At 15.8% G+C, this 22295-nt stretch overlaps 5 protein-coding genes across 5 annotated transcripts, besides 45 other annotated features; 4 read left to right on the top strand and 1 right to left on the bottom strand. All coding sequences in view use genetic code 6, as the record gives it.

Annotated features, from left to right (window-relative positions):
- Positions 1–4: 4 nt before the first annotated feature.
- IMG5_168380 (hypothetical protein) lies at positions 5–1577 on the top strand (the record flags this gene model as incomplete). Its single annotated transcript, XM_004029990.1, has 8 exons — positions 5–329; positions 386–476; positions 535–877; positions 923–1044; positions 1110–1201; positions 1254–1339; positions 1380–1470; positions 1515–1577. Exons 1-8 carry the CDS (start codon positions 87–89, stop codon positions 1575–1577), a joined length of 1131 nt encoding a protein of 376 aa, XP_004030038.1. The 5' UTR covers positions 5–86.
- Positions 1066–1116: a microsatellite.
- A 98-nt stretch (positions 1578–1675) lies between the features above and the next one.
- IMG5_168370 (hypothetical protein) lies at positions 1676–2932 on the bottom strand. Its single transcript, XM_004029989.1, has 2 exons — positions 1990–2932; positions 1676–1935 (listed from the first exon to the last, which is right to left on the bottom strand). The coding sequence occupies exons 1-2, from the start codon at positions 2750–2752 to the stop codon at positions 1766–1768; spliced, it is 933 nt and encodes a 310-aa protein (XP_004030037.1). The 5' UTR covers positions 2753–2932; the 3' UTR covers positions 1676–1765.
- Positions 2933–3226: 294 nt separating this feature from the next.
- Positions 3227–3273: a microsatellite.
- A 274-nt stretch (positions 3274–3547) lies between these two features.
- Positions 3548–3612: a microsatellite.
- A 269-nt stretch (positions 3613–3881) lies between these two features.
- Positions 3882–3937: a microsatellite.
- Positions 3883–3966: a microsatellite.
- Positions 3891–3976: a microsatellite.
- Positions 3934–3976: a microsatellite.
- Positions 3977–6211: 2235 nt separating this feature from the next.
- Positions 6212–6262: a microsatellite.
- A 210-nt stretch (positions 6263–6472) lies between these two features.
- Positions 6473–6514: a microsatellite.
- Positions 6515–6851: 337 nt separating this feature from the next.
- Positions 6852–6899: a microsatellite.
- A 530-nt stretch (positions 6900–7429) lies between these two features.
- Positions 7430–7507: a microsatellite.
- Positions 7447–7526: a microsatellite.
- Positions 7527–7541: 15 nt separating this feature from the next.
- Positions 7542–7581: a microsatellite.
- Positions 7582–7851: 270 nt separating this feature from the next.
- Positions 7852–7897: a microsatellite.
- Positions 7898–9176: 1279 nt separating this feature from the next.
- Positions 9177–9252: a microsatellite.
- Positions 9190–9240: a microsatellite.
- Positions 9199–9240: a microsatellite.
- Positions 9229–9332: a microsatellite.
- Positions 9333–9613: 281 nt separating this feature from the next.
- Positions 9614–9698: a microsatellite.
- Positions 9617–9696: a microsatellite.
- Positions 9622–9688: a microsatellite.
- Positions 9699–10037: 339 nt separating the features above from the next.
- Positions 10038–10088: a microsatellite.
- A 305-nt stretch (positions 10089–10393) lies between these two features.
- Positions 10394–10427: a microsatellite.
- Positions 10428–10438: 11 nt separating this feature from the next.
- Positions 10439–10478: a microsatellite.
- Positions 10479–12114: 1636 nt separating this feature from the next.
- Positions 12115–12172: a microsatellite.
- Positions 12173–12927: 755 nt separating this feature from the next.
- Positions 12928–12980: a microsatellite.
- A 312-nt stretch (positions 12981–13292) lies between these two features.
- Positions 13293–13323: a microsatellite.
- Positions 13324–13596: 273 nt separating this feature from the next.
- IMG5_168360 (hypothetical protein) lies at positions 13597–17819 on the top strand (the record flags this gene model as incomplete). The annotated part of the gene is made up of 14 exons (XM_004029988.1): positions 13597–13748; positions 13796–13880; positions 13936–14017; positions 14072–14169; positions 14257–14464; positions 14523–14679; positions 14731–15168; positions 15357–15864; positions 16260–16547; positions 16611–16924; positions 17073–17081; positions 17255–17299; positions 17361–17380; positions 17524–17819. The coding sequence occupies 14 exons, from the start codon at positions 13597–13599 to the stop codon at positions 17817–17819; spliced, it is 2700 nt and encodes an 899-aa protein (XP_004030036.1).
- Positions 14186–14236: a microsatellite.
- Positions 14188–14238: a microsatellite.
- Positions 15328–15410: a microsatellite.
- Positions 15370–15428: a microsatellite.
- Positions 15590–15674: a microsatellite.
- Positions 16286–16386: a microsatellite.
- Positions 17286–17337: a microsatellite.
- Positions 17306–17376: a microsatellite.
- Positions 17628–17653: a microsatellite.
- Positions 17740–17783: a microsatellite.
- A 638-nt stretch (positions 17820–18457) lies between the features above and the next one.
- Positions 18458–18913, top strand: IMG5_168350 (hypothetical protein; the record flags this gene model as incomplete). Its single annotated transcript, XM_004029987.1, has 2 exons — positions 18458–18857; positions 18903–18913. The coding sequence occupies 2 exons, from the start codon at positions 18458–18460 to the stop codon at positions 18911–18913; spliced, it is 411 nt and encodes a 136-aa protein (XP_004030035.1).
- A 239-nt stretch (positions 18914–19152) lies between these two features.
- Positions 19153–19191: a microsatellite.
- A 270-nt stretch (positions 19192–19461) lies between these two features.
- Positions 19462–19542: a microsatellite.
- Positions 19543–19673: 131 nt separating this feature from the next.
- IMG5_168340 (phosphoglucomutase 2, putative) lies at positions 19674–22087 on the top strand. Its single transcript, XM_004029986.1, has 5 exons — positions 19674–19814; positions 19858–19939; positions 19977–20332; positions 20501–21418; positions 21746–22087. The coding sequence occupies exons 1-5, from the start codon at positions 19707–19709 to the stop codon at positions 22037–22039; spliced, it is 1758 nt and encodes a 585-aa protein (XP_004030034.1). The 5' UTR covers positions 19674–19706; the 3' UTR covers positions 22040–22087.
- Positions 20353–20480: a microsatellite.
- Positions 20444–20490: a microsatellite.
- Positions 21586–21683: a microsatellite.
- Positions 21678–21708: a microsatellite.
- Positions 22088–22111: 24 nt separating the features above from the next.
- Positions 22112–22154: a microsatellite.
- Positions 22120–22206: a microsatellite.
- Positions 22207–22295: the final 89 nt, after the last annotated feature.

Here is a 22295-nt window from a genome sequence, read left to right as displayed (position 1 = left end):
ATATAAAATTTCTCAAAAAAGGAGTTTTATTTAATTCAATTATTTTTAAAAAAGATATTATTTATAAAAATTTCTATTTTTATTTAATGGAACAGTTAAATTATTTTAAACTTTCTTAAATTTGGGTAACTGGCTCAGGAAGTACTGGATTACTTTTATAAAATAATTTAGATGATATTTATGAATTTAAAGTTTCTTAAATAGATGAATAAACCGATTAAATATAAATATAAAAATTAGAAATAAATGGTATGATGGGCTTAATATTAACAATAGATGGTAAAGTATATAAATATGGAGAAAGTGAGTTTATTAAGAATTCAAACAAAGTAAATAAATATTATTTTACAATATTTATTTTTTTATAATCTAAATAAAAAAAAAGATTAATATATTGTAAATTCCTAAACTAATTTAAGAAAATTAAAAAATAAAAAATATTTCTTGTGGATGGCATCATGCTTTACTTATAGATTGTAATTATATTATAATTTTCTCTTAGTTTATTTATTCTTATTTTAATTTAAAAATAAGTTGATAATAATTTATATGGATTTGGCTCAAATAAATTTGGAGAAATAGGAAAAGGCGAAAATAATAAAAGAAATTTTGAAAATCCATAATTTATTTTTCAATTAAATGGCGAATATATATTAAAATGTGGTTTTCGCTAAAGTATCATTATAGAAAAATAATAAAATAAATAATAAAAGGTCTATTGTACTGGATAGAACAAATTTTTTGAATTAGGAGGTTTTATTGATAAAAAGATTTTGTATTAATTTGAAGAAAACAAAGAAATTAATTTTTAAATTAAATAAATTTCCTGTGGATACAAATTTGTTTGTGCTTTAGATTATGAAGGAAATCTTTTTGGGTTTTTATTTTTAACATTCTTTATATGTTTTTTTTTTAAATAAAGATGGGGAGACAATAAATATGGATAATTGACTGGAGAAAATATTAAATATGAAAATATTATAAAAATTAATGAAAATGTAAAAGAAATGTGTACAGGATGGAATCATATATTAGTTTTGAAAGGTATATTTCTATTATAATTTTAATAATAAATAATAAATAATAAATAATAAATAATAAATAATAAGATAATAATGAAATATATTGCATAGGTAGAGGTGATTTAGGATAATAAGGAAATAATAAATTAGAGAATTCTAATTAATTTCATTAAATATAAGTATGTTAATATATATAAAAAAAACATACATAAATGAGATTTTTATATATAGAAAATATAAGGAAATGTATAATTAATTTAATGCGGTTCTGAATGTAATTATTTAATAACTTCTTAAGGTTTATATGTTTGGGGATGGTATTTTTTTTTTTAGTTAAATATAAAAAAATACAAAAAGGAATGAACATGGTAATTTAGGTACGGGAAATACATAAAATGTTTTAGAACCTTTGTTAATATATAAATATTAAAATTTAAATGTTTAAAACGTAATTTATTTTCGATTATAACTATTTTTTTAATAATATTTTAGATAATTTCAGGAGGTGCAGTTTGCTATTTAAAAGAAAATAGAAAAACTAATTAATAAATATGATTATTATATTAAAAAATGATAGATAAACGTAAAAAAATAATAAATGATTAACTTTTAAAAAAATTAATAATATATATATATTTCTTCTAAAACAAAAGCAAATAATAAGAATTAAGTCTTCAAAAAAATAAAAAACAAAAACTAATTTATATGATATTAGAAAAATGTCGATTTAAAAAAAAAAAAAATCAAATTTTTCCACATGCTTTTTCCAAAGCCTAATTAAAATCTTCCATAATATCAACAGCATCTTCAAGTCCAATTGAAATTCTAATAAAATTATCAGTAATTCCCAATTTAGCTCTAATATCTTCTGGGATGCTAGCATGAGTCATTTAAGCTGGATGTTCAACCAAAGCTTTTTTTTATTATTATTAAAATAAAATATAAAATAATAAAAAAAATATAATACTTTCAACTCCTCCTAAAGATTCTGCCAAAACAACCAATTTAAAAGATTATAAAAATATATTAGCTTCTTTCAATCCTCCTTTAATTCTGAAAGATATCATTCCTCCTGGTCCTCTCATTTATTTTTTAGCAATTTCATGCTAAGGATGTGATTTTAACCCTGGGTAAATAACACTTTCAACATGTGGGTGATCTTCTAAAAATTTAGCAACTGAAAATGCATTTTTGCAGTGATTTTTAACTCTACATTCTAGTGTTTTAAGTCCTCTTAAAGCCAAATAGCAATCAAAAGGCGAAGGACATCCTCCAAAACTTAAAGATGCATGATATATTTTTTAATGTATAGTCTTATCTTTGCAAACGATAGCTCCCATAATTATATCTGAATGACCTCCGATGTATTTAGAAACTGAATTAAGAGTTATATCGGCTCCCATAAGCAAAGGACTTTAAAGATAAGGAGTGGCGAATGTATTATCCACTAAAATCCAGACGTTTGGGTGTGTTTGACGTACTTTTTTTATTAATTCTTCAATATCAACTAACTTAATTAAAGGGTTTGTGGGAGTTTCGATCCAAACAATGCTTGTATTTTATTTTAAGTTGCTTTTTACAACCTCAATGTTAGTCAAGTCTACGAAATCAACTTAATAACCAAACTTTTCTATTGCATATTGACGCATATATCTGCTTGTACCTCCATAAACATCGTCAGATATTAATATATGAGATCCTTTAGGCAATGCGTGTACTACACCAGTCATAGCTGCACATCCGGAGGCAAAAGCTATAGCATATTTACCATATTCGCAGGCTGCGATACATTTCTCAAAGGCGTCTCTAGTGGGAGTTCCGGCACGACCGTAATCGAATTCAGAGTATAATTAAGTAGGAGCCTTTTAGGCAAATGTTGTACTTAAAGTAATTGGGACATTTATTGAGCCGTGAACTTTTCAGGATCGCAACCAGTATGAATGGCAATTGTAGAAAATGCTTATGTTCTTAATATAAATAATCAGTTTTAGGAAAATTAGTATATTTTGAAAAGTCCATTTTTAATTTTTTATATTTTATAATTAAAATGTTTAATATATCAATTTTTTTTTAAAAAAATATAAATAATAATTAATTTCTTTTATTATTTATTTTTAATTAATTTAAATCAGATTAAATTTAAAAATAAAAAAAAATATAAATTATATTATTTAATTTATGATATAATTAAATAAAATATGATTAATATATTTATTATTTAATATAAATATATTTTAATTTAATTAAATATTGTTCAGATATTATTTTATTTTAATTAAATTATAAAATCTAAAATAAAAAAAATATTAAAAAAAAATGAATATTATTTTTATAATAATAATAAAAATTTTTTATGTATTTACGTTAAAAATTATATAAAAAATATTATTAATAAAAATTTTTAATTTTAAAAATTGAAAAATATTTAATATTAATTATGAAAAAATAATGTAGGTTATTATTAATTATATATTTTTATTTAATAAATGTATATAAAATAGTATATATTTATTTAAATTAAATATATAATAAGAAAAAATATAGATTTTAGAAAATAAAAAGAAAAAAAATAATTTTAGTTTAAATAAAATATTTATTTTTAATATATTATATTTTAATAAAATAATATTTTTATTAAGAATTTTTTTTAAAAAAATACATTAATAATTTAATTATGTTGTAAATGTATATTATATTTTATGTGAATGTTATTAATTTAAATTTTTTTTTAAAAAAAATAAAAATAAATATTGAAACAATTTTTTATATATAAAAAATAAAATAAAATGGATTTAAGTGATATATTAATTAATGATAATAATAACAAATGTTTAAAAATATACAATTTAAAAAAAAAACTATATATAAATATATATATATATATATATATATATATTTATATAAATATAATATATTTAATATTCAATATTTAATATTTAATATTTAAATATTTAGTTAATATTTTACCTCCGAAAATTGAGAAGTATTCTTAAATAAAATATGGTGAAATCTAAATTAAATTAATAGAAATTAAATTATTTAATAATGATTATTTTAATGATTTTTATATAATTTATTTTCATTTTTATGGTGAAGATGATAAAATAAATATTTTAAAATAATTATAATAACAACAAACTAATAATTAACATATATATAATGCATAAATTTGCTGTTCTATTTTGGAATTTAGATAATATTTATTAGATATGGAATTTCTTTAGATGAGAATTACTGATGAAAAAGGTTAAATATAAGGCTTTACTTATTTATCTTTTTAAGAAATATTAATATAATAACACTTGTACAAATAATTTTTATTTTATTATTATTTTATCTAAATTTAAAAAAATATAAATAAGAATTAATTAAGAAACAATATCCATTTTCAAAAAAGAATAATATAAAGAATATAAAGTTATATTAAATAAAAAAGAAATTGGTTATATAAAATTATAAATTTAAAGTAATTTTAATACTGAAATAAGTAAAATAGTGTATGAAATTGAATAAAAAAAAATTAAAAAAACTTTAAATTTGATAAAAATTTTAATTTAGATGATTTTATTATATAAAAAATTAAAAAAAAAAAAGAAAAAATAAGAAAAGAAGAAGAGAAATTAATACCTAAAATTGATTAAAATTACGAAGTTTAAAAATATCTAAAAAAGCCTCCTGAAAATATTAATAAAAAGAAAAAACATGTTTTCTTCTCCTATAAAAGTGAATAAAAGTCCTTTAAAAAAAGCTTTAAAATTAATAAAAATGAAAATAAAAATAATAATATTGTAGATATTAGTATTAAGCCTAATTTAACTGAAGAACTTTAATTTTCTATTAATTAATAATTAGAATAAGTTAATAAAATAGGAGAATAACTAATTTATTTGTAAGAAAAAGAAAGTAAATATTTATAAAGATATCATTAATAAAAACATGATGAGAAACAAATTGTTCGAAAATTTAAAGAAAAATAAATTGATGAGATTAAAAAAAAAGTTAATGAAGAATTAATTTAAGAAGAAATTAATATAAATTAGTCTAAAAATTATTTTTTAGATGAACTTAAATTAAAAGATTAAATTAAAATTAAAGTTTTTTGTTTTGAATGTTAAAATGCGGATCTTTTTAATTAAGTTAAAGATAAAAATTTTTATTTGGAAATTGTTTTTCCTGAATGTTTTTAAATAGATGAAAATAATTTTAAGTATATAAATAATTAAATACATAATTTAAATTTTTATATATATTTTCTAATCTAAAAAAATAGAATTTATTGTAAAAAAAATATGATGAATTTTTCTAATTTAATCAAGAAATTAATATTGAATAATTAAAATTAAATCAAAATAATTTCTTTAATTAATATATCACATAGAATTTTAAGTTTTAATTAAAAGTTTTTGAATTACCAAAGATGAATACTATTGAAATTTAAAGAGTAAAAATAAAATTATATATATAAATAAATTAATAAATAGGATATTAAATTTGTAAATGAATTAGGATATGGCTTATTACATATAGATTATATTAAATTAAAATACAAAGATTTAAATGGTCTTTTTTATATAAATATATATGGCAATTAAATATTTGAATAATAAAGCAATAACTCTTAATAAAGTTAAAATATCTTGGGAGTTTTAAAATTAGGAATATCTTTTTTAGAAAATAAAAAAGCAATTAAAAATTAAATAAAAAAAGAACATAATATAAATTTAAGCAATAAAATATAATTAGATAATGAATAATAATAATAAAATATTTAAAAATTATAAATAAAAAAAAGAAATTTTGATTAGAAAGTAAATTTTAGATTTTAAATATTAGTGCATTTAGGGAAAATACTAGTTTTTAAAAATTTTAGTGAGAAAGAAATATATTTTTTTGCAAAGTTTAAAATATATGGAAGTTAAGAGTATGTATAATCTAATAAAAGTGAAAATAACTAAGATTTAAATTATACATTAGCATTTTAAGTAAATTTTAGAGCTATTCATAAAATGGTAAGTTTTATTAAATTATATTAAACTTTATAAAATATTAAAAAAAAAAAAAAAGCTTAATTTTCCTTTTATTATTGAATTTTGGACTAAAAATTAATTTTAAAAAGAAAATTTGTTAGGTATAACAATAATTGATATGAGAAAAATACATTAATGTTTATTAAATAATAATTATGAAACAAATAATAATTAATTAATTATTTTAAATGATGATTATTTAAGTATTTTAAAAAGTAATTAATAATAAGAAGAAATAGGTAAAGTTTATACTACTTTATTATTTGGAAGTGTTTAACAAATTGGAAAATATTAAATAATGTATTAATAAAAATAAAACCAAGCAAATATAATATAAGTAATCTAAGAAAATAAAGATTATTAATAAAAAGAAGATATTTAATAAAAGAATGAGAAAGAATTTTAAACTGCAAATTTTCCTTAAAATATTAATAAAAAAAGTATAAATAAAGAAATATTAATAAATGAAGATAATTTAGGAAAAAACTTTATTTTGATATTTTATTAAATAAAAAAAAATGAAAAAAAAATTGAAAATTAAATAAGAAAATTTATTTTTGAATATAGAAATAATTAAATATCTTAAATAAAAATACATAATTTTTTAATAAATTTACCTTTAAATTTTAATCCTTAATTAATTTTGTAAATTACAAATGCTTTTAATTTTTAATAAAAAGAATATTTTCCTTTAAATTATTTTATGGATTCTTATAATGCTTATATTATTTTTTAGTAATAAATTGTTAATTAAATTAATGAAGTCTTTCTTTTTTTAAAAGATAGTTTAATATAGTAAAATATTACTTTTAAATAATTTTAGAATTAATTATAATAAATTTCAGAATTAGGATTTATTAAAAAATAAAATTTCCTGAATTTTTTAAATGAAGAATTTAAATTTTTTGATAATGGAATTATTAATTAATTAGTTTATTTTTTATAAGATGAACAATAATAACTTATTAATATAGAATAAATATTTTTTTATTTAGAATAAATAGAATAATATGGAAAAATAAACTCTTCTTATTAAGAAAACTAATAATGGTATGTTTAAAATATAATAGATAATATATAAGAATAAGTTAACTTAAAATATAATATTTTTATTTAATAATTAGAAACAAATAATGTATATTTTTATTTTAAATAAATTATTATTATTTTTATTCAAAATAGTGGAAAGATAAAATTAATATAAATATAATTTAAATAATAGAAATTTTTGAACTTTTTTAAATAATAATAAGCTTTTGGGAAGCTTTTAATATAATTTTGTTCATTTAAAAAGAATAAGATCATATTAATAATAGTTTTATATTTGAAGTTTCTTATTTATAATTTAATAAATTCCTTTATTCCTTAAATAATGAAGATTAATAAATTATATAATAATAATTAATATAAAATTAATAATAAATATAATATTAATAATAAATATAAAATTAGTAATAAGTACAATTTTTATAATAAAATTAGAATGATCAAGAATAAATAAAATAAGAAAAAAATAATTAAAATGAGAAAAATCTTAATTAAAAAAATACATAAGAAATTATAGAAAAAATAAAAATATAATATAATATAAATTTAATAAATATAAATATATAAAAAATTTCAGAAGAAAATATAAATAATTTTGCTTGTATTAGTTATTGCTTTAATTTAATTGGAGAAAAAGCATATTGGGTAGATTCAAGTATATTTAAATTAAAATAAAACATAAAACCAAATATAATTATGAAGTCATAGCATACATTTAGTTTAGATAAATAAAAACTTGAAGATAATATAGATTTATTTTAGAATGATTTAAAAATTTAAGTATGTTTAAAAAATTTAGAAAATAATAAAAAATTAGCTTATTAAGAAAAATAAATATCCGAAAATATTTTTAGTTTGGAAATTAAAAATTAAGAAATTGAAATTTGTTTAAATTTTTAAATTTAAAAAAATACTGAAAATATTTAGGAAAATCAAGATTTTCTTATTTAAAAAAAACATTTTTTTTCTAAACTTTTATTATAAAAAGGTTATATTTTGGTCAATATTAATATTTTTTTTAACTTTTAGTTTGAAATTATTTTCGATATTTTCTATTAATGTGAAAATTTAAGGAAATAATATTAACAAATTTAATAAAAAGGAGATATTAGCAATGCTTTTTTCGAAATTAAATTAACTTAAGATATTATTAATTATTTATAAAATAAAAAAAGCTTCATTTTTATAAAAAATCCTCATAATAATCAAATTCTTGCTCAAAAACAATTTTCTTTGGTTGATTTATTGATAAAAAATTCTTTTTCTGAAAATAATTTTTAATTTACAAGCGAAATAAATACAGAATATTAGAATATATAAGGAAATATTTAAGTTGAATATTTAAAGAAATTACCTTTTAAAACATCTGAAGAGTAATTAATTTTAGTAAATAATAATTCTTTATATGATAATTAATTATATTTAAGTGAAATTAAATAATAGAAATACGTGTAATTATATATATATATATTTATAAAATAAAAATAATAAGAATATAATTATATATTATCAATGGAAATAATTTGTAATTATTAAATAACGAGAAAACTCCTAATTGTTATGTTAAATGTATAGAACTTAATACTTAAACATAAATAGAATTTTAAAAAAATAATCCTTAATGGAATTTTTATTTCGAAAAATGTGTTTTTGGTTAGAATTTGAAAACATTAACTTTTGAAATTATTAATAGAGAAACAAAAGATTAAAATAAATCATTTTAAGATATTATTTTGTGTAAGGAAATAGTAGATATTCAAAAATAATATGAATAATTAAATAATTAGTAGAAATTAAATATAAAAAAATATGTTTATATTAAAGTATGTATTGTTTAAAATGAAATTTTATAAGAAAATTAATAAAAACAAATTTTAAATACATTTAAAAATAAAGGTTTTACATAAAAAAAATATAATTTAATTAAATTTTATAAAAATAAAAATAATAGATTCTTATAATAATATTATGTAAAAAATAGAAACAATAAATAATGATTTAAATTAAAAAATAAATAAAAATAAAAAAAATGAAGAAAATGATATAATAAAAAATATGGATATATAAAAAACATAAGTAAATATTATATAATTTAAATAATAATATATATATATATATAAATTATATAAATATATATTATATATTTTATATTTATTTTTATTTTATATTTTATTTTTTTTATTTTTTATTTTATATTTTATATTTCTTATTTTATATTTTTTATTTTATATTTTATTGTTTTAATAAAGGAATAACTTGACACACTTTTATAAAATATTAATGATTTAAATAAAAATTCATTATGAATATTTAATTATTTTATATAAATATATTTAAAATTTAAAAAAAATATAATTATCAATTATTTAAATTAAAAATTTAATGATTATAAAATTCTGGAAATTTATTATTAAAATTTTATTAAAAATTCCATATTTACTAACTACAATAAATCAATTCTTCTTCATTTACTTTTAAAAGTTACATAATTTATTAAATCTAAAAACAAAAATTAAAATTTATAATATATATTATTTATTATATATTTATATATATATTTATATATTTATATATTTATATATTTATATATATTAGTATATTTTTTATTTTTACATTTTTAAATCCTATTTAATAATTTTTTCTTTTTTTTTCATACATAACAAAACTAATATATATAATTGAAGCAGATATTTCATTATTTTTAAAAGAGTTTATAAAATCAATATCGTACATTATTATTTTACAAAAGTAAAGGCATTTATTATATAAATAAAGAAATTTCGAACTACCTATACTTTTTTCATAATTGAAATATGAAAAAGTATATAAAATAATCTAGTGATAGGACATTCCTTGTACTTAGAAATCTAAAATAGAAAGTATTTCAGCTTCTTTTTCTATAATTTATTATTCTTTTATTTCCTAATCTATATATTTAGTTACTTATTCTATTGAAATCGAATAAACTTCTTCATATTTAAATGCGAGTAAAATACAGGCTGCCACTAAAACTAATAAATCATAAATTTTAAGTATTTTATTTATTTTTCTTAAATAATCGTCTAATATTCTTGCGGAAGTAAAAAAAGTTTCCTAATTTATATTTGGTGAAATTGCATTTGTGAAATTATTTATTATATGTATTATTTAAGCTCTTACTTTAGTAGAAGTTCTGCATTTTTCATAATAGTTTAAATCAATATTTTACGTAAAATTTATTTTGAGTTTAAATGTAAGATTATCAGGTTTATTTATTAATAATTTTTAAGGAACATTACTTGAAAATGTCCTTTTTTTAATTGTTTTTTAATTAAAATTCTATTTTAATTAACTTTGTTAGTTTTTTCTTTCTTCTTTATATTAATTTTCTTTTTCTTATATTTTTTATTTACAATCAGTTATTTGATATTAGATTTATTATATTTCTTGTTCATTTTATTCGTTTTGTAGTGATATAATATTTATTTCATCAATTAAATTATCTATTTCATTTAGTTCTGTTTTTATATAATTTTATATTAAAAGGTCTTTTTTTGGGAAAGATTTTAAATGATTTAGAAACATTTTTAGTTTGCTTATTTTTTATATTATAATTAAAAATACTTTTTTATTTTGGGGTTATTTATTATTAAATTTTTTTTGTTTTTTGTTTTTTCGAATCTGTTTTTTTTTTTTATTATTTAAGTAAAAAATATAGCTTATTTTTTATATTAGAATTTCTTTTATTTGTTTTGTTTCTTAAAAAAAATAAAAATATTATATATTTATTTTTTTACGCTCAAAAACTTTATATTTAAAATAATTTCATATATTAATTTTATTTAATTAAGCTTTTTATAAAATGAAAAATCATTTGTTTATAATAATAAATTAAATATTTAATAAAAAAAGAATATTTAAATATATAAGGATATTTTTTTGTTATATAAGATAAAAAATAATAAAACTTCTTTTTTTAATGGTAAGAATATTAATATAATTATTTAATAAATAAGAAAAAACATAAATTAATATTTGTTTATTATATATTTCATTATAAATAAATTATTTATATGTTTCAATTTATAAAAATAATTAATAAAAATTTACATAATCAAAATCTAATCACCATTTGTTTGGATGAAAAAACTTCTATATAATTAGAAATTAAAGAAAATAACTATTTCGTTTTTTAAGTTTTAATTGACATAATTTAATAAGGATTAGTTTAGCATTCAACAGAAAAATAATAAAAATATTATTTGCTTATTAAGATAAAAGATAATAAATCCAAAAAACAATTTTAAAGACAGTTGAATAATATTGAAAAAGTAAACGATTTATAAAAGTACAATCAGAATGATAATTCTATTTATATATTAACTTAAAATAGGTATATTTATGATAATATTTAACAAAATTTTATTTTTGATTAAAAACTTTTAAATGGTAAATTACTAAATTTTTTTCTTCTTTTTTTTAAAAAAAATAAAAAAAGATAATTATATAAGAAAAGGTGTTTTGAAAAAATATTGTTATAAAAAATAAGTATTTAAGAAAAAAGAAGTTAGTTTATATAAAGATCATTTAGATTATGTTGATTTAAATAAATAAAAAATAGTAAAGCTAATATCATTAGACGCTATTAAAAGTATTTAAATTTGTCCCGAAAGTAAATATAAAAATATTTTTTCTCTTTTAATTTCAAATAAGAAATACATTTTTTAAGTCACTTAAATAACTGATTTAAATCCTTGGTATTTATTAATATAATTTTTTAATATAGAAATATATATTTTTTTTTTAAAAAAAAAAAAAAGGGTAAGAACAATTTAATAAATACATAGATTTTATAATGATTCAAAATAATCTAAATAAATAGATATATAGTTATTTTAATAAAATTAAAAAAATATGAAAAAATTTACACTTTTTTTTTCTGATTATTTTAATGTAAGCTAATTATGGTAAAATTAAAAATCATTTGATTTTTTATATAATGAAATTATTAAAGTAATAAGTAATTAAGAAGATTTAGTATTAATAAAATTTTTAAATGAATAAAATAAATAAATTAATAAAAATATAAATTAATAAGATTCTATTTAGTTATAAAATATAATTTTAAATAATTCTTAATTTCTTTAATTTTTATCAGAATAAAAATTGGATTATAAAATATAAGAATTCTTCACTTAAAATAAATTAAAACTTAATGCATATTATTTAGAAGTAATTATGTGTATTTTAATTTATTTGTAATTTAAGTATTTTGATAAAGTTGATTTAAAATAAATTTTATATAAAAAAAATACAAATAAATAAATTTCTTTTTGTAATTCATTTACTAATTTTAAATTTAATAAATATGAATATAAGTTTTCCAATGATAGTAAATAAATCTCAAGCCCTTTTAGTTATAATATAAAAAATAAATATAGCACTCTAAAATTAGATAGTTAATAAAAGTTCGCATGGTAAAATTATATATTTATTTTTATAATTTATGTTTATAAAAGGTGGTTTTGATTTAAATATTTTTATTTTATTTTATTTTTTTAAAAAAACGAATATATTATTTATATGTAATTAATAAATATTTTTGTTTTTAAGTCGTTTTTTTATATATAAAAAAAAATATTTAATAATCTTTTATAATATATTTAATATATTCAATATGTATTAAATTATATATTAATAATTAAAAATAAATTTTATATTATTTTATTATTTCAATTTTAATAAATGTATTCACTTCTTTGTATACACTTGAAAAAATAAAAAAGATAAAATTGAAAAAAATAATATAAAAATAAACAAATAAAATAAATAATTAGTATTTTATAGAATCTTTTTTAAAAAAATATGTAAATTTTTAAAAATATATTTATAATATTTTATAAATTAAAAAATATATAGTTAATTATATCAAATTTTTATTTAAAAAATAAATAAAATATAACTATTTAAGTAAAATTTTAAATTTATAAAATAAAGTTTATTTAAAAATTAATATTTATTTTTTATAAAATACTTTTTATTATATGGTAGTTTACCTATTTATTGATAATTTTAACATAATAAATATATAAGATAATAAATTTATTAAAATAACATATTTTTTATAATAATTAACTTAATAAATATTTGACATAAATACTATTTATTAAGAAATAATATCTTAATAACAAAAATTAAAACTAATATTTAGTTTTTTATTTTATATATTAATAATTTTTATATTAATATAATATTATTAAATAATATAAAATAAAATTTTAATATAATTTTCATCAGTACAAATTTATATAATTTTTATTAATTTTATAAAAACATCTAATAAATTGATTATACATATATACAATACAGCAATATTTCTATTATCAACAAATTCATTATATATTCATACATATATTTTATTCTTTATCGAAAAAAATAAATAAATATATAATAATTATTTTAAAATATTTATAATTACAAGAAATAATAAATTATTTTATTTTTTAGTTAAAAATACGAATATGCAATAAGATTATTTCGATGATTATTCGAATGAGCCAAAAATAAAAGTTTGTATAAGAAAAAGACCTTTAAATAATAAAGAAAAAAATATAAACGAAACTGATATTGTTGAAGTTAGAACAAATTAATGTGTAGTCGTAAAAGAAACAAAGTAAAAATAATAATAATAAAATAAACATTTAAATAAATAAAAAAAAGATAAAAAGTTGATTTAACAAAATTTACAGAAGAACATTTTTTTAATTTTGATTATGTATTTGGAGAATCTTGTTCAAACGAATAGGTATTTATTTATATTTCATATTTTTATATAATAAAAATATATATAACATTTAAAGATATATTAAACTGTAGTTTAACCAATTGTTATTGCGGCATTTTAAAAAGCAAAAGTTACTTGTTTTGCTTATGGATAAACAGGTAGATTTTTTAAATATATTTTTATTATTAAAATATTAATGCTTTAATAATAAGGAAGTGGAAAAACACATACTATGTTAGGAAATGCATAAAACAGGGTACCAGGAATGTATGTATTAGCAGGATATGATATATTTTAAGCATTAAAAAGGGTATATAATAAAATGTTATATAAATATATATATATATATATATATATATATATATATTTATGTATATTTTTTTTAAATTATATATAGCCTGAATATATTAATTTATAAATAATTGTTTCTTTCTACGAAATTTATTGTGGAAAAGTATTCGATTTATTAAATGAAAGATAACTTTTGCATATAAGAGAAGATGGAAAATAAAATATAAATATTGTAGGGGCAGTCGAATAGAAAATTTTAACAATTGAATAATTATTTAAAGTGATAGAATATGGAATGTCTTCAAGAGTTACATGTATTTTTTGAATTAAAGTTTTTTTTTTGTAATTTTTATTGTTTGTATATATTTAAAGCTTAAAATAGTGCAAATAATGATAGTTCAAGATCACATGCGATACTTTAAATTTAATTAAAAGAATAAAATAGTAATTCTTATGGAAAAATTTCATTTATTGATTTGGCAGGGAGCGAAAGAGGTGCAGATGTTATAGATTAAAATAAATAAACAAGGTTTATTTTTTTATATTTAACAAATAAATTAAAATATTTATATATATATAGAAAAGATGGTGCTGAAATTAATAAATCATTATTAGCTTTAAAAGAATGTATAAGAGCATTAGATTAAGGGAAAAATTATACTCCTTTTAGAGGAAGCAAATTAACTTTAGTAAAATAAAAATATATTATTGATATATTAAATTTATTTAATGGAAAAAAGGTGTTAAAAGATTCGTTTACAGGTAATTGTAGAACTGTTATGATTGGAAATATTTCGCCAAGTTAAAGTAGTAGTGAACATACACTAAATACTTTAAGATATTCAGATAGAGTAAAAGAATTAAAAAAATAAAATAATACAAATGAATTAAATGAATAAATAAATGGGCTAGACTTATTAGCTAAATAACTTATGCTTCCAAGATAAAATAGTATTTAAATCATATAATATTAAATATTTATTAGTTTTTAATATAAAAAAAATAAAAAGAAAATGTAGTTAGAACAATGTTGTATAAAAACAATAATAATACGGTTAATGAATTATAAGGAAATTAAAAATTGGAATAATTATTAGATCAAAATTAATATAATAATATTAATTAAAAACATATATTTATAAATAATTAAAAAAACAATAATTACATGAATGAGGAAAATAATAATATAAATAATATATAATTAAGATAATAAATTAACTAATAATAAATTATATAATAGTAATAATAATAATATTAATAGTAGATATTAAATGTATAGCCATATTTAATAAATTAATAAAAAAATAATAATAATAACAATAACAACTTTAATATATTTTAACAATAATAATAATAACAATAGCAATATTTTAATTAATAATAAATTTAATAATAATCTTATTATAATAATGATTATTATTAATAATAATAGTAATTGCAAATATAAAAATATTAATTATAAAATATAAATAATAATTTTAATATAAGCAATAATATAAATAATAATAATTAACAAAATATAAACTTAGAAAACTTAAACCCAATAACTGCAGAAATAAAAGACATTGAAAATTGGACAGCTAAAAATGAAGAAGATCTTTAAATAATTTCGTAAAAACACGAATTACTTATAAACTATATACTTGCTGAAGAAGAAGATGTTATATCTTATCATCGATCACATATTGATGAAATGGTAGAATTGACAAAATAAGTAAACATATTAAGATTATTTTACTTTAAAGAAAATTTAAAATATATAGGAGATGATACTTTTACATGAAATTGATTAACCTTAAAGTGATGTGGATAATTATATATAAAATTTAGAAAATATATTAAATGCAAAAGATGATTTAATATACAATTTAAAACAAAAGTTGAGTACATTCAAATAGCATTTAAAAAAAGAAGAAATTTTATCAAAGAAGTTTTATGAATAAAGATCTTAAATAATGGATGTTTTTGATTTGAATTATAATATAAAAAATAATAATAATGAAGAGTTATAGTTACTAGATGATATAAATGAATTTTGAGGTGTTAAAATATTAAAAGAAAAAAAAGAAAAATATATATATATATATATATATTTAATTTTTTTTAAAGTTAAATAAATAAAATTAAACTATTTAATATTTATATATATGTTATATTTATCTTAGTATATAATAAATATCTATATTTATATATTTATTTTTTAAATATAATTTATATATATATATATATATATTATTATTTTTTTGGAGGTTTTTTTATTATCATTATTATAAAAATTAATCTTAATTTATTATATTTTTCTTTTGTTAATAATTTAGAGAAAAAAAAAAAAAAATTTAAATAAAATATTTAAAAATGAGTATATAGGGAGGATATATTAAAAATACACCACAAAAAGTATTCATAAAATTATAAAAATAAACACCATTTTATAATTTCATTTTATTTAATATAAAAAAGAATGAAAATTCATATTTAGTTATAATTCCTTCAAATTGTTATTTAATAAATAAAATAAGAATGGATAATTAATAAAATGAAAGTTTTTACAATTTAGATGGATATTAATTTGAATAAGCAATTATTCTAGGAACATTTACTCTTATAGATAATAATGAATAAGAAATAATATAAGGTAAAATAACAGACTGTACCGGATAAATAATTGTATTTTGTGATAAATAGAAAGATGGATAATTACCTTAATTTATAATTGATTTTTTGAAGTATTTAATATTTATTATATACTTTTATTAATTTTAAAATATAAAAAAGTGAAAAAAAAAAAGAAGTATACATAAGAGCTTTAATTAAAATAAAGAAAAATATTAAACATATAATATTAATAAATTTTACTATAGTTAAAGATTATAATATTATAAGTAAACATAATTTAGAAATTATTACTAAACATTTATAAAGAACCCATGGGTAATTAGATACTAAAAAAATTAAAAATAACAATATTGATACAACATAGAAACAATAATATTAATAATAATATCCAAATAATTTTGAAGAAAACAAATAAAACGTAGTAAAAACAAATGTATATAATAAAAAATATTTTTATTTAATTTTTTTTTTTTATTATATATAAAAAGTTAAATAAAATTATAGTTGATTATAAGGCTGATTTATAAACTTAGGTTTTTTTTTTTATTTTAAATATAGATTTTTTATTTTTCTTATATTTTTTATTTATTTTAGATTATTTAATTTTTTAAGGAGTATTGCAAAATTAAAAATACATAATAAATTAATAAAGATGATATTTTTAATTATTTTTAATAATTTTAACATACACAAGTTTTAATTAAGTAATTTTTTTTATTTTTTTTATATAAAACTTATTTTATTAAAATTTTTATAGTAAAATTTTGTAAAATCTTATTAATAGAGGAGATGTTTTTGAAATAACTGGTAGTAATACGTTATTCTTAAATGATTGAATTGAATAGCATTGTTATAAACTTATTTTTTTTTTTTTTTTTTTTTTTTTTAATGTTTGTATATGTGTTATAAAATTTAATTTTAGTTATTATATAAGAAATAAATATAATGAATAGAATAATATTTTTATATAAATATAAAAATACATAAAAAAATAAAAAACTTAAACAAAACAAAAAAATATTGAATATAACAAAAAATAAATAAAAAAAATGAACAAAATTATTAAATAATTAAAATACAAATTTAATATAAAATCCTTAAATTATCAAATTACACCCAAGTATTTTTTTTTCTACTAAAAATTTGTGAATATAACCAGAAGCAATAAAAATGAAATAGATACATAAAAAGGTTAGTAATTAAAACCTACTGACGATTACAAAACAATTTAAAATCATGAAGATAAATTTGGAATTGAGGGAATAAAAAATCCTTAAGTAATATTAAATCATTTAAAAGATTGTTAATATAGTTATAGTATGAATGACTTAATTTATTTTTTGAGAAAATTACGCGAATTATATTTTGATGGAAAGGAATTTAAAGATAATCATGAGTTTAAATAATTATTAAAAAATATAAAAGAAAGATTAGAATTTGGAAATCATGAAAAATTTCCTCATTTGGGAAGTTATGCATAAGTATTTAAAGATATGTAGATTTTAGACAAAGAAATATGGGATTTATTATAAGAAAAAGTAAACGAAGACATATGGTATACAAATTTTAAGGAGAGTTTAAATGCAATAGAGGGATTTAGTGTAATATAAAATTGGAAAAGTTAAGAAGAAATAGATTATTTGTATGAAAAAATCGAAAGGATAATAAATTTAACAATATAAGATCAGAATATGAACGATTATAAAAGAATTGCTGAAGGTTTAGCTAATGTAAATAGGTTTAATCCTGAAATATTCGGATAAATAGAACATTATGTTTTAAGGAATTTATCTATGGAGTATGAATTGAAAACTATAGTGGATATAGTTTATGCTTTTGGCAAAGGAGATATGGGATCTAAAATATTTTATGAAGCAGTTTAGACGACAATTTTTAAAGGACATTTTTTGTAAAGGAGTGTTTTGTTTAAAAGAAATGAATTGCCTTATAATGGATATACTACAAGTAAACTTTTGGGAATATTTTCTCATGCAAAACATAGAATTTAAGATTTCGAACTAGAACCTGATTTTCAAGTTTTTATGTATAATTTGATTATGAATTAATAAACGGAATACAATATGATTGTATGTATTTTTTTTCTTTTTTTTAATAATTATTATATATATATTATAGAATTTAATTGATACAATGAAATATTTAAGTAAATTTGAATTCGAAGAATAGGATAAAATTGAATAATATTTAATAAATAGAATAAACTTTATTTAAGATAATATTTATTTTCAAGATATTTAGTATGCTATTGAGTTTCTAAGTTATAAGTATTGTGGAAAATATGATGATATTCCTATATAAATAATGGATTTTTTATAAAAATAGACACTTTTATAAATTGAAAAGAGAAGCCCTGAAGATATTATTTAAATGTATAAATTTTTAAAATATAGAAATCTTTTAAAATAAGATTTTGGATAATGTTTTTTGGAATAAATTTCGAATTATTTAGAAAAAAAAATACTTTAATTAAAGCCTTAATATATAAATTAAATATTAAATTTAATAGATGAATAATTGTAAGGTTAAAAAGAAAATGGAGAATTATTAAATTATAAATAAAAAATATAAGATTATTTATTAATATAGAAAATGAATAATTAAGAATAATAAAAATTAATTAATAATGATAATACTAATGATATATTAAAATTAGAATGAAAAAAAAAAAGTCATAAATAATATTAATAATAATAATATTAAAAATAATAATTAATTAATAATAATAATTACAATAATATAATTTTAAATAATAATATATTATATTAATATTAAAAAAATATAATATTTCGTCTTATAATTAATACATTTATATTTATTTTTATTTAAATTAAAATAAATCATTTATTCTTAATTTATTTAATATTTAATAAAAATAAAAAAGAAAATATTTTATATTAAAAAATAAATTAATCTGAAAAAATGGATACTTAAAATACCGTTAATAATTAAGACCATATAACAATTTAAATTGTTAAAACAGCTCCTTTTGCAGGCTAGAAACCAGGTACCTCAGGTTTAAGAAAGAAAGTAATCAAAATAATAACAAAATTATATAATTATATATATATAGGTAACTGTAATACAAGAGAAGAACTATTTAGAAAACTTTATTAGTAGTGTATTTCAAGCTTTACCATAAGATTAATTAAAAAGTAAAAAAACTTAAAAAAAATTATATAAAAAAAATAGAGGAAAACGTATTGGTAGTTGGAGGAGATGGAAGATACTTTAATAAACAAGCAATCGATTTAATTATTAGAATTGCGTGTGCAGAAGGTGTAGATCATATTCATGTGGCCTAAAATGGATTAATGTCTACGCCTGCGATATCTGCATATATTAGATATCTTACTTATGAATAAAAACTAAACTGTATTGGAGGCTTTATTTTAACTGCTTCACATAATCCAGGAGGACCTAAAAATGATTTTGGAATAAAATTTAATATTTCAAGTGGAAGTCCAGCTATGGAAGATTTAACTGAAAAAATATATAAATATACAACTTAAATAAACGAATATAAAATTTCTTCATAAAATTTACATGTTAAATAAATAAAAATAATTATATATATATCTATATAAATTAAATTTATATATATATATATATATATATATTTATTTATATTTGATATACAAATTTTTATTTATATATATTATATATACATTTATTACATATATTTTTATATATATAATTTTTATATTTTAAAAAAGGTTGATTTATCTTAAAAAAAAGAATATGTTTTTTAAAACGTTGATAGAGAAAGAAAATAATTTAATGTAAAAATAGTTGATTCTACTGAACATTATATAAGTTTAATGCAAAAATTGTTTAATTTTGAAAATCTTAAGAAACTTTTTTAAAGATAAGACTTCAAGTTTAAATTTGATGGAATGCATGGAATTGCTGGACCTTACGCTAAGAGAATATTCGTAGACCTTTTAGGCGCTGATGTTAAGAGTTTGTTAAATTGCGAACCTAAAGAGGATTTTGGAGGTGGACATCCTGATCCTAATTTAACTTATGCTTAAGAACTTGTTAAAATATTAGATGTTTTCCACAAATCGAACTCCATTCCTTCCAATATACCTAATTTTGGAGCTGCTTGTGATGGAGATGCGGACAGAAATATGATTTTAGGACGATAAATTTTTGTTACTCCATCTGATTCAGTAGCTGTTTTAACAGCTTATTATTCTAGTGTGTTTGGAAGTGAGGGTAAAATATTGGGAGTAGCGAGATCTATGCCCACATCAGGTGCTTTGGATAAAGTAGCTGAAAAAATGGGAATAAAAAACATATATGAAGTCCCAACTGGATGGAAGTTTTTCGGGAATTTAATGGATGCTGGAAAAATTAATATTTGTGGAGAAGAAAGCTTTGGTACCGGATCTAATCATATTAGAGAAAAAGACGGAATATGGGCTATTTTAGCCTGGTTAAGTATTTTAGCTGATAAAAATGTCGATAAAACTTAAAATGGGAAATTTTTTGGAGTAGAAGATATCATGAAGGAATTTTGGTAAAATTTTGGAAGAAATTATTATTAAAGATATGATTATGAAGCAGTTGATACTGAATCTGCTAATTAAGTTATGAAACATTTAGAAGGATAATTCGAATATTTTAAGGTATAATAAAAATTTATTAATTAAATATTATAATTATTTAATAAATATAAAAATATAAATTAAATTGATATATAATATTAATATATATCTAGTATAATATTTATATATTTATTATGTAATAAATAATATAAAATATATATAAAAAAATAAATATATTAATTTTTAAGTATATGTATATATATATATATATATATATATAATTATATCTATATATATATATATATATTAATATGCTACTATATTATTTATATATTATATATTATATTTTTTTTTTATTTTTTTTTTTTATTATCTTATATTTATAAATTTATATTAATTATTTACAAGGGATTGCAAGAAGGCAATAAGGCTGATATTTTTAATTATACTGATCCTGTAGATGGAAGTGTTAGTAAAAATTAGGGTATAAGATTTATTTATGCTGATGGTTCAAGGATTACTTTTAGACTTAGTGGTACTGGATCTGAAGGAGCTACTATTAGAGTATATTTTGAATAATATTCTAAAGATTAACTTTTTATGAAAACAGAAAAAGCATTGAAAGATATTATTAAAGTTGGTCTTGAATTATCAAAAATTGATTAATTTACTGGAAGAAAAGAACCATCTGTTATTACATGAAAAATAAATTAATATTTAAAAAAAAAAAATTATTTTTTATTTAATTTTAATAAAAATAAAAAAAAATGATTAATAATAATTATATATAAAAATTATATATATAAAAATATATATATTATATATATATATATATATTAATATATTAATCTATTTATATATTTATATATTTATTTCAATTTGTTTCTAAACAACAAATAGATTTTTATTAAGCTTTATGAGATTAATTATCATCTTTATTTATATTTACTAATTAATT

This window comes from Ichthyophthirius multifiliis (genome assembly GCF_000220395.1).
Source record: "Ichthyophthirius multifiliis unplaced genomic scaffold scaff_1120509251248, whole genome shotgun sequence".
NCBI classification, from domain to species: Eukaryota; Ciliophora; class Oligohymenophorea; order Hymenostomatida; genus Ichthyophthirius; species Ichthyophthirius multifiliis.
Note: the sequence above shows the minus strand (reverse complement) of the source record. Positions and strands in the feature narration are given on the sequence as shown.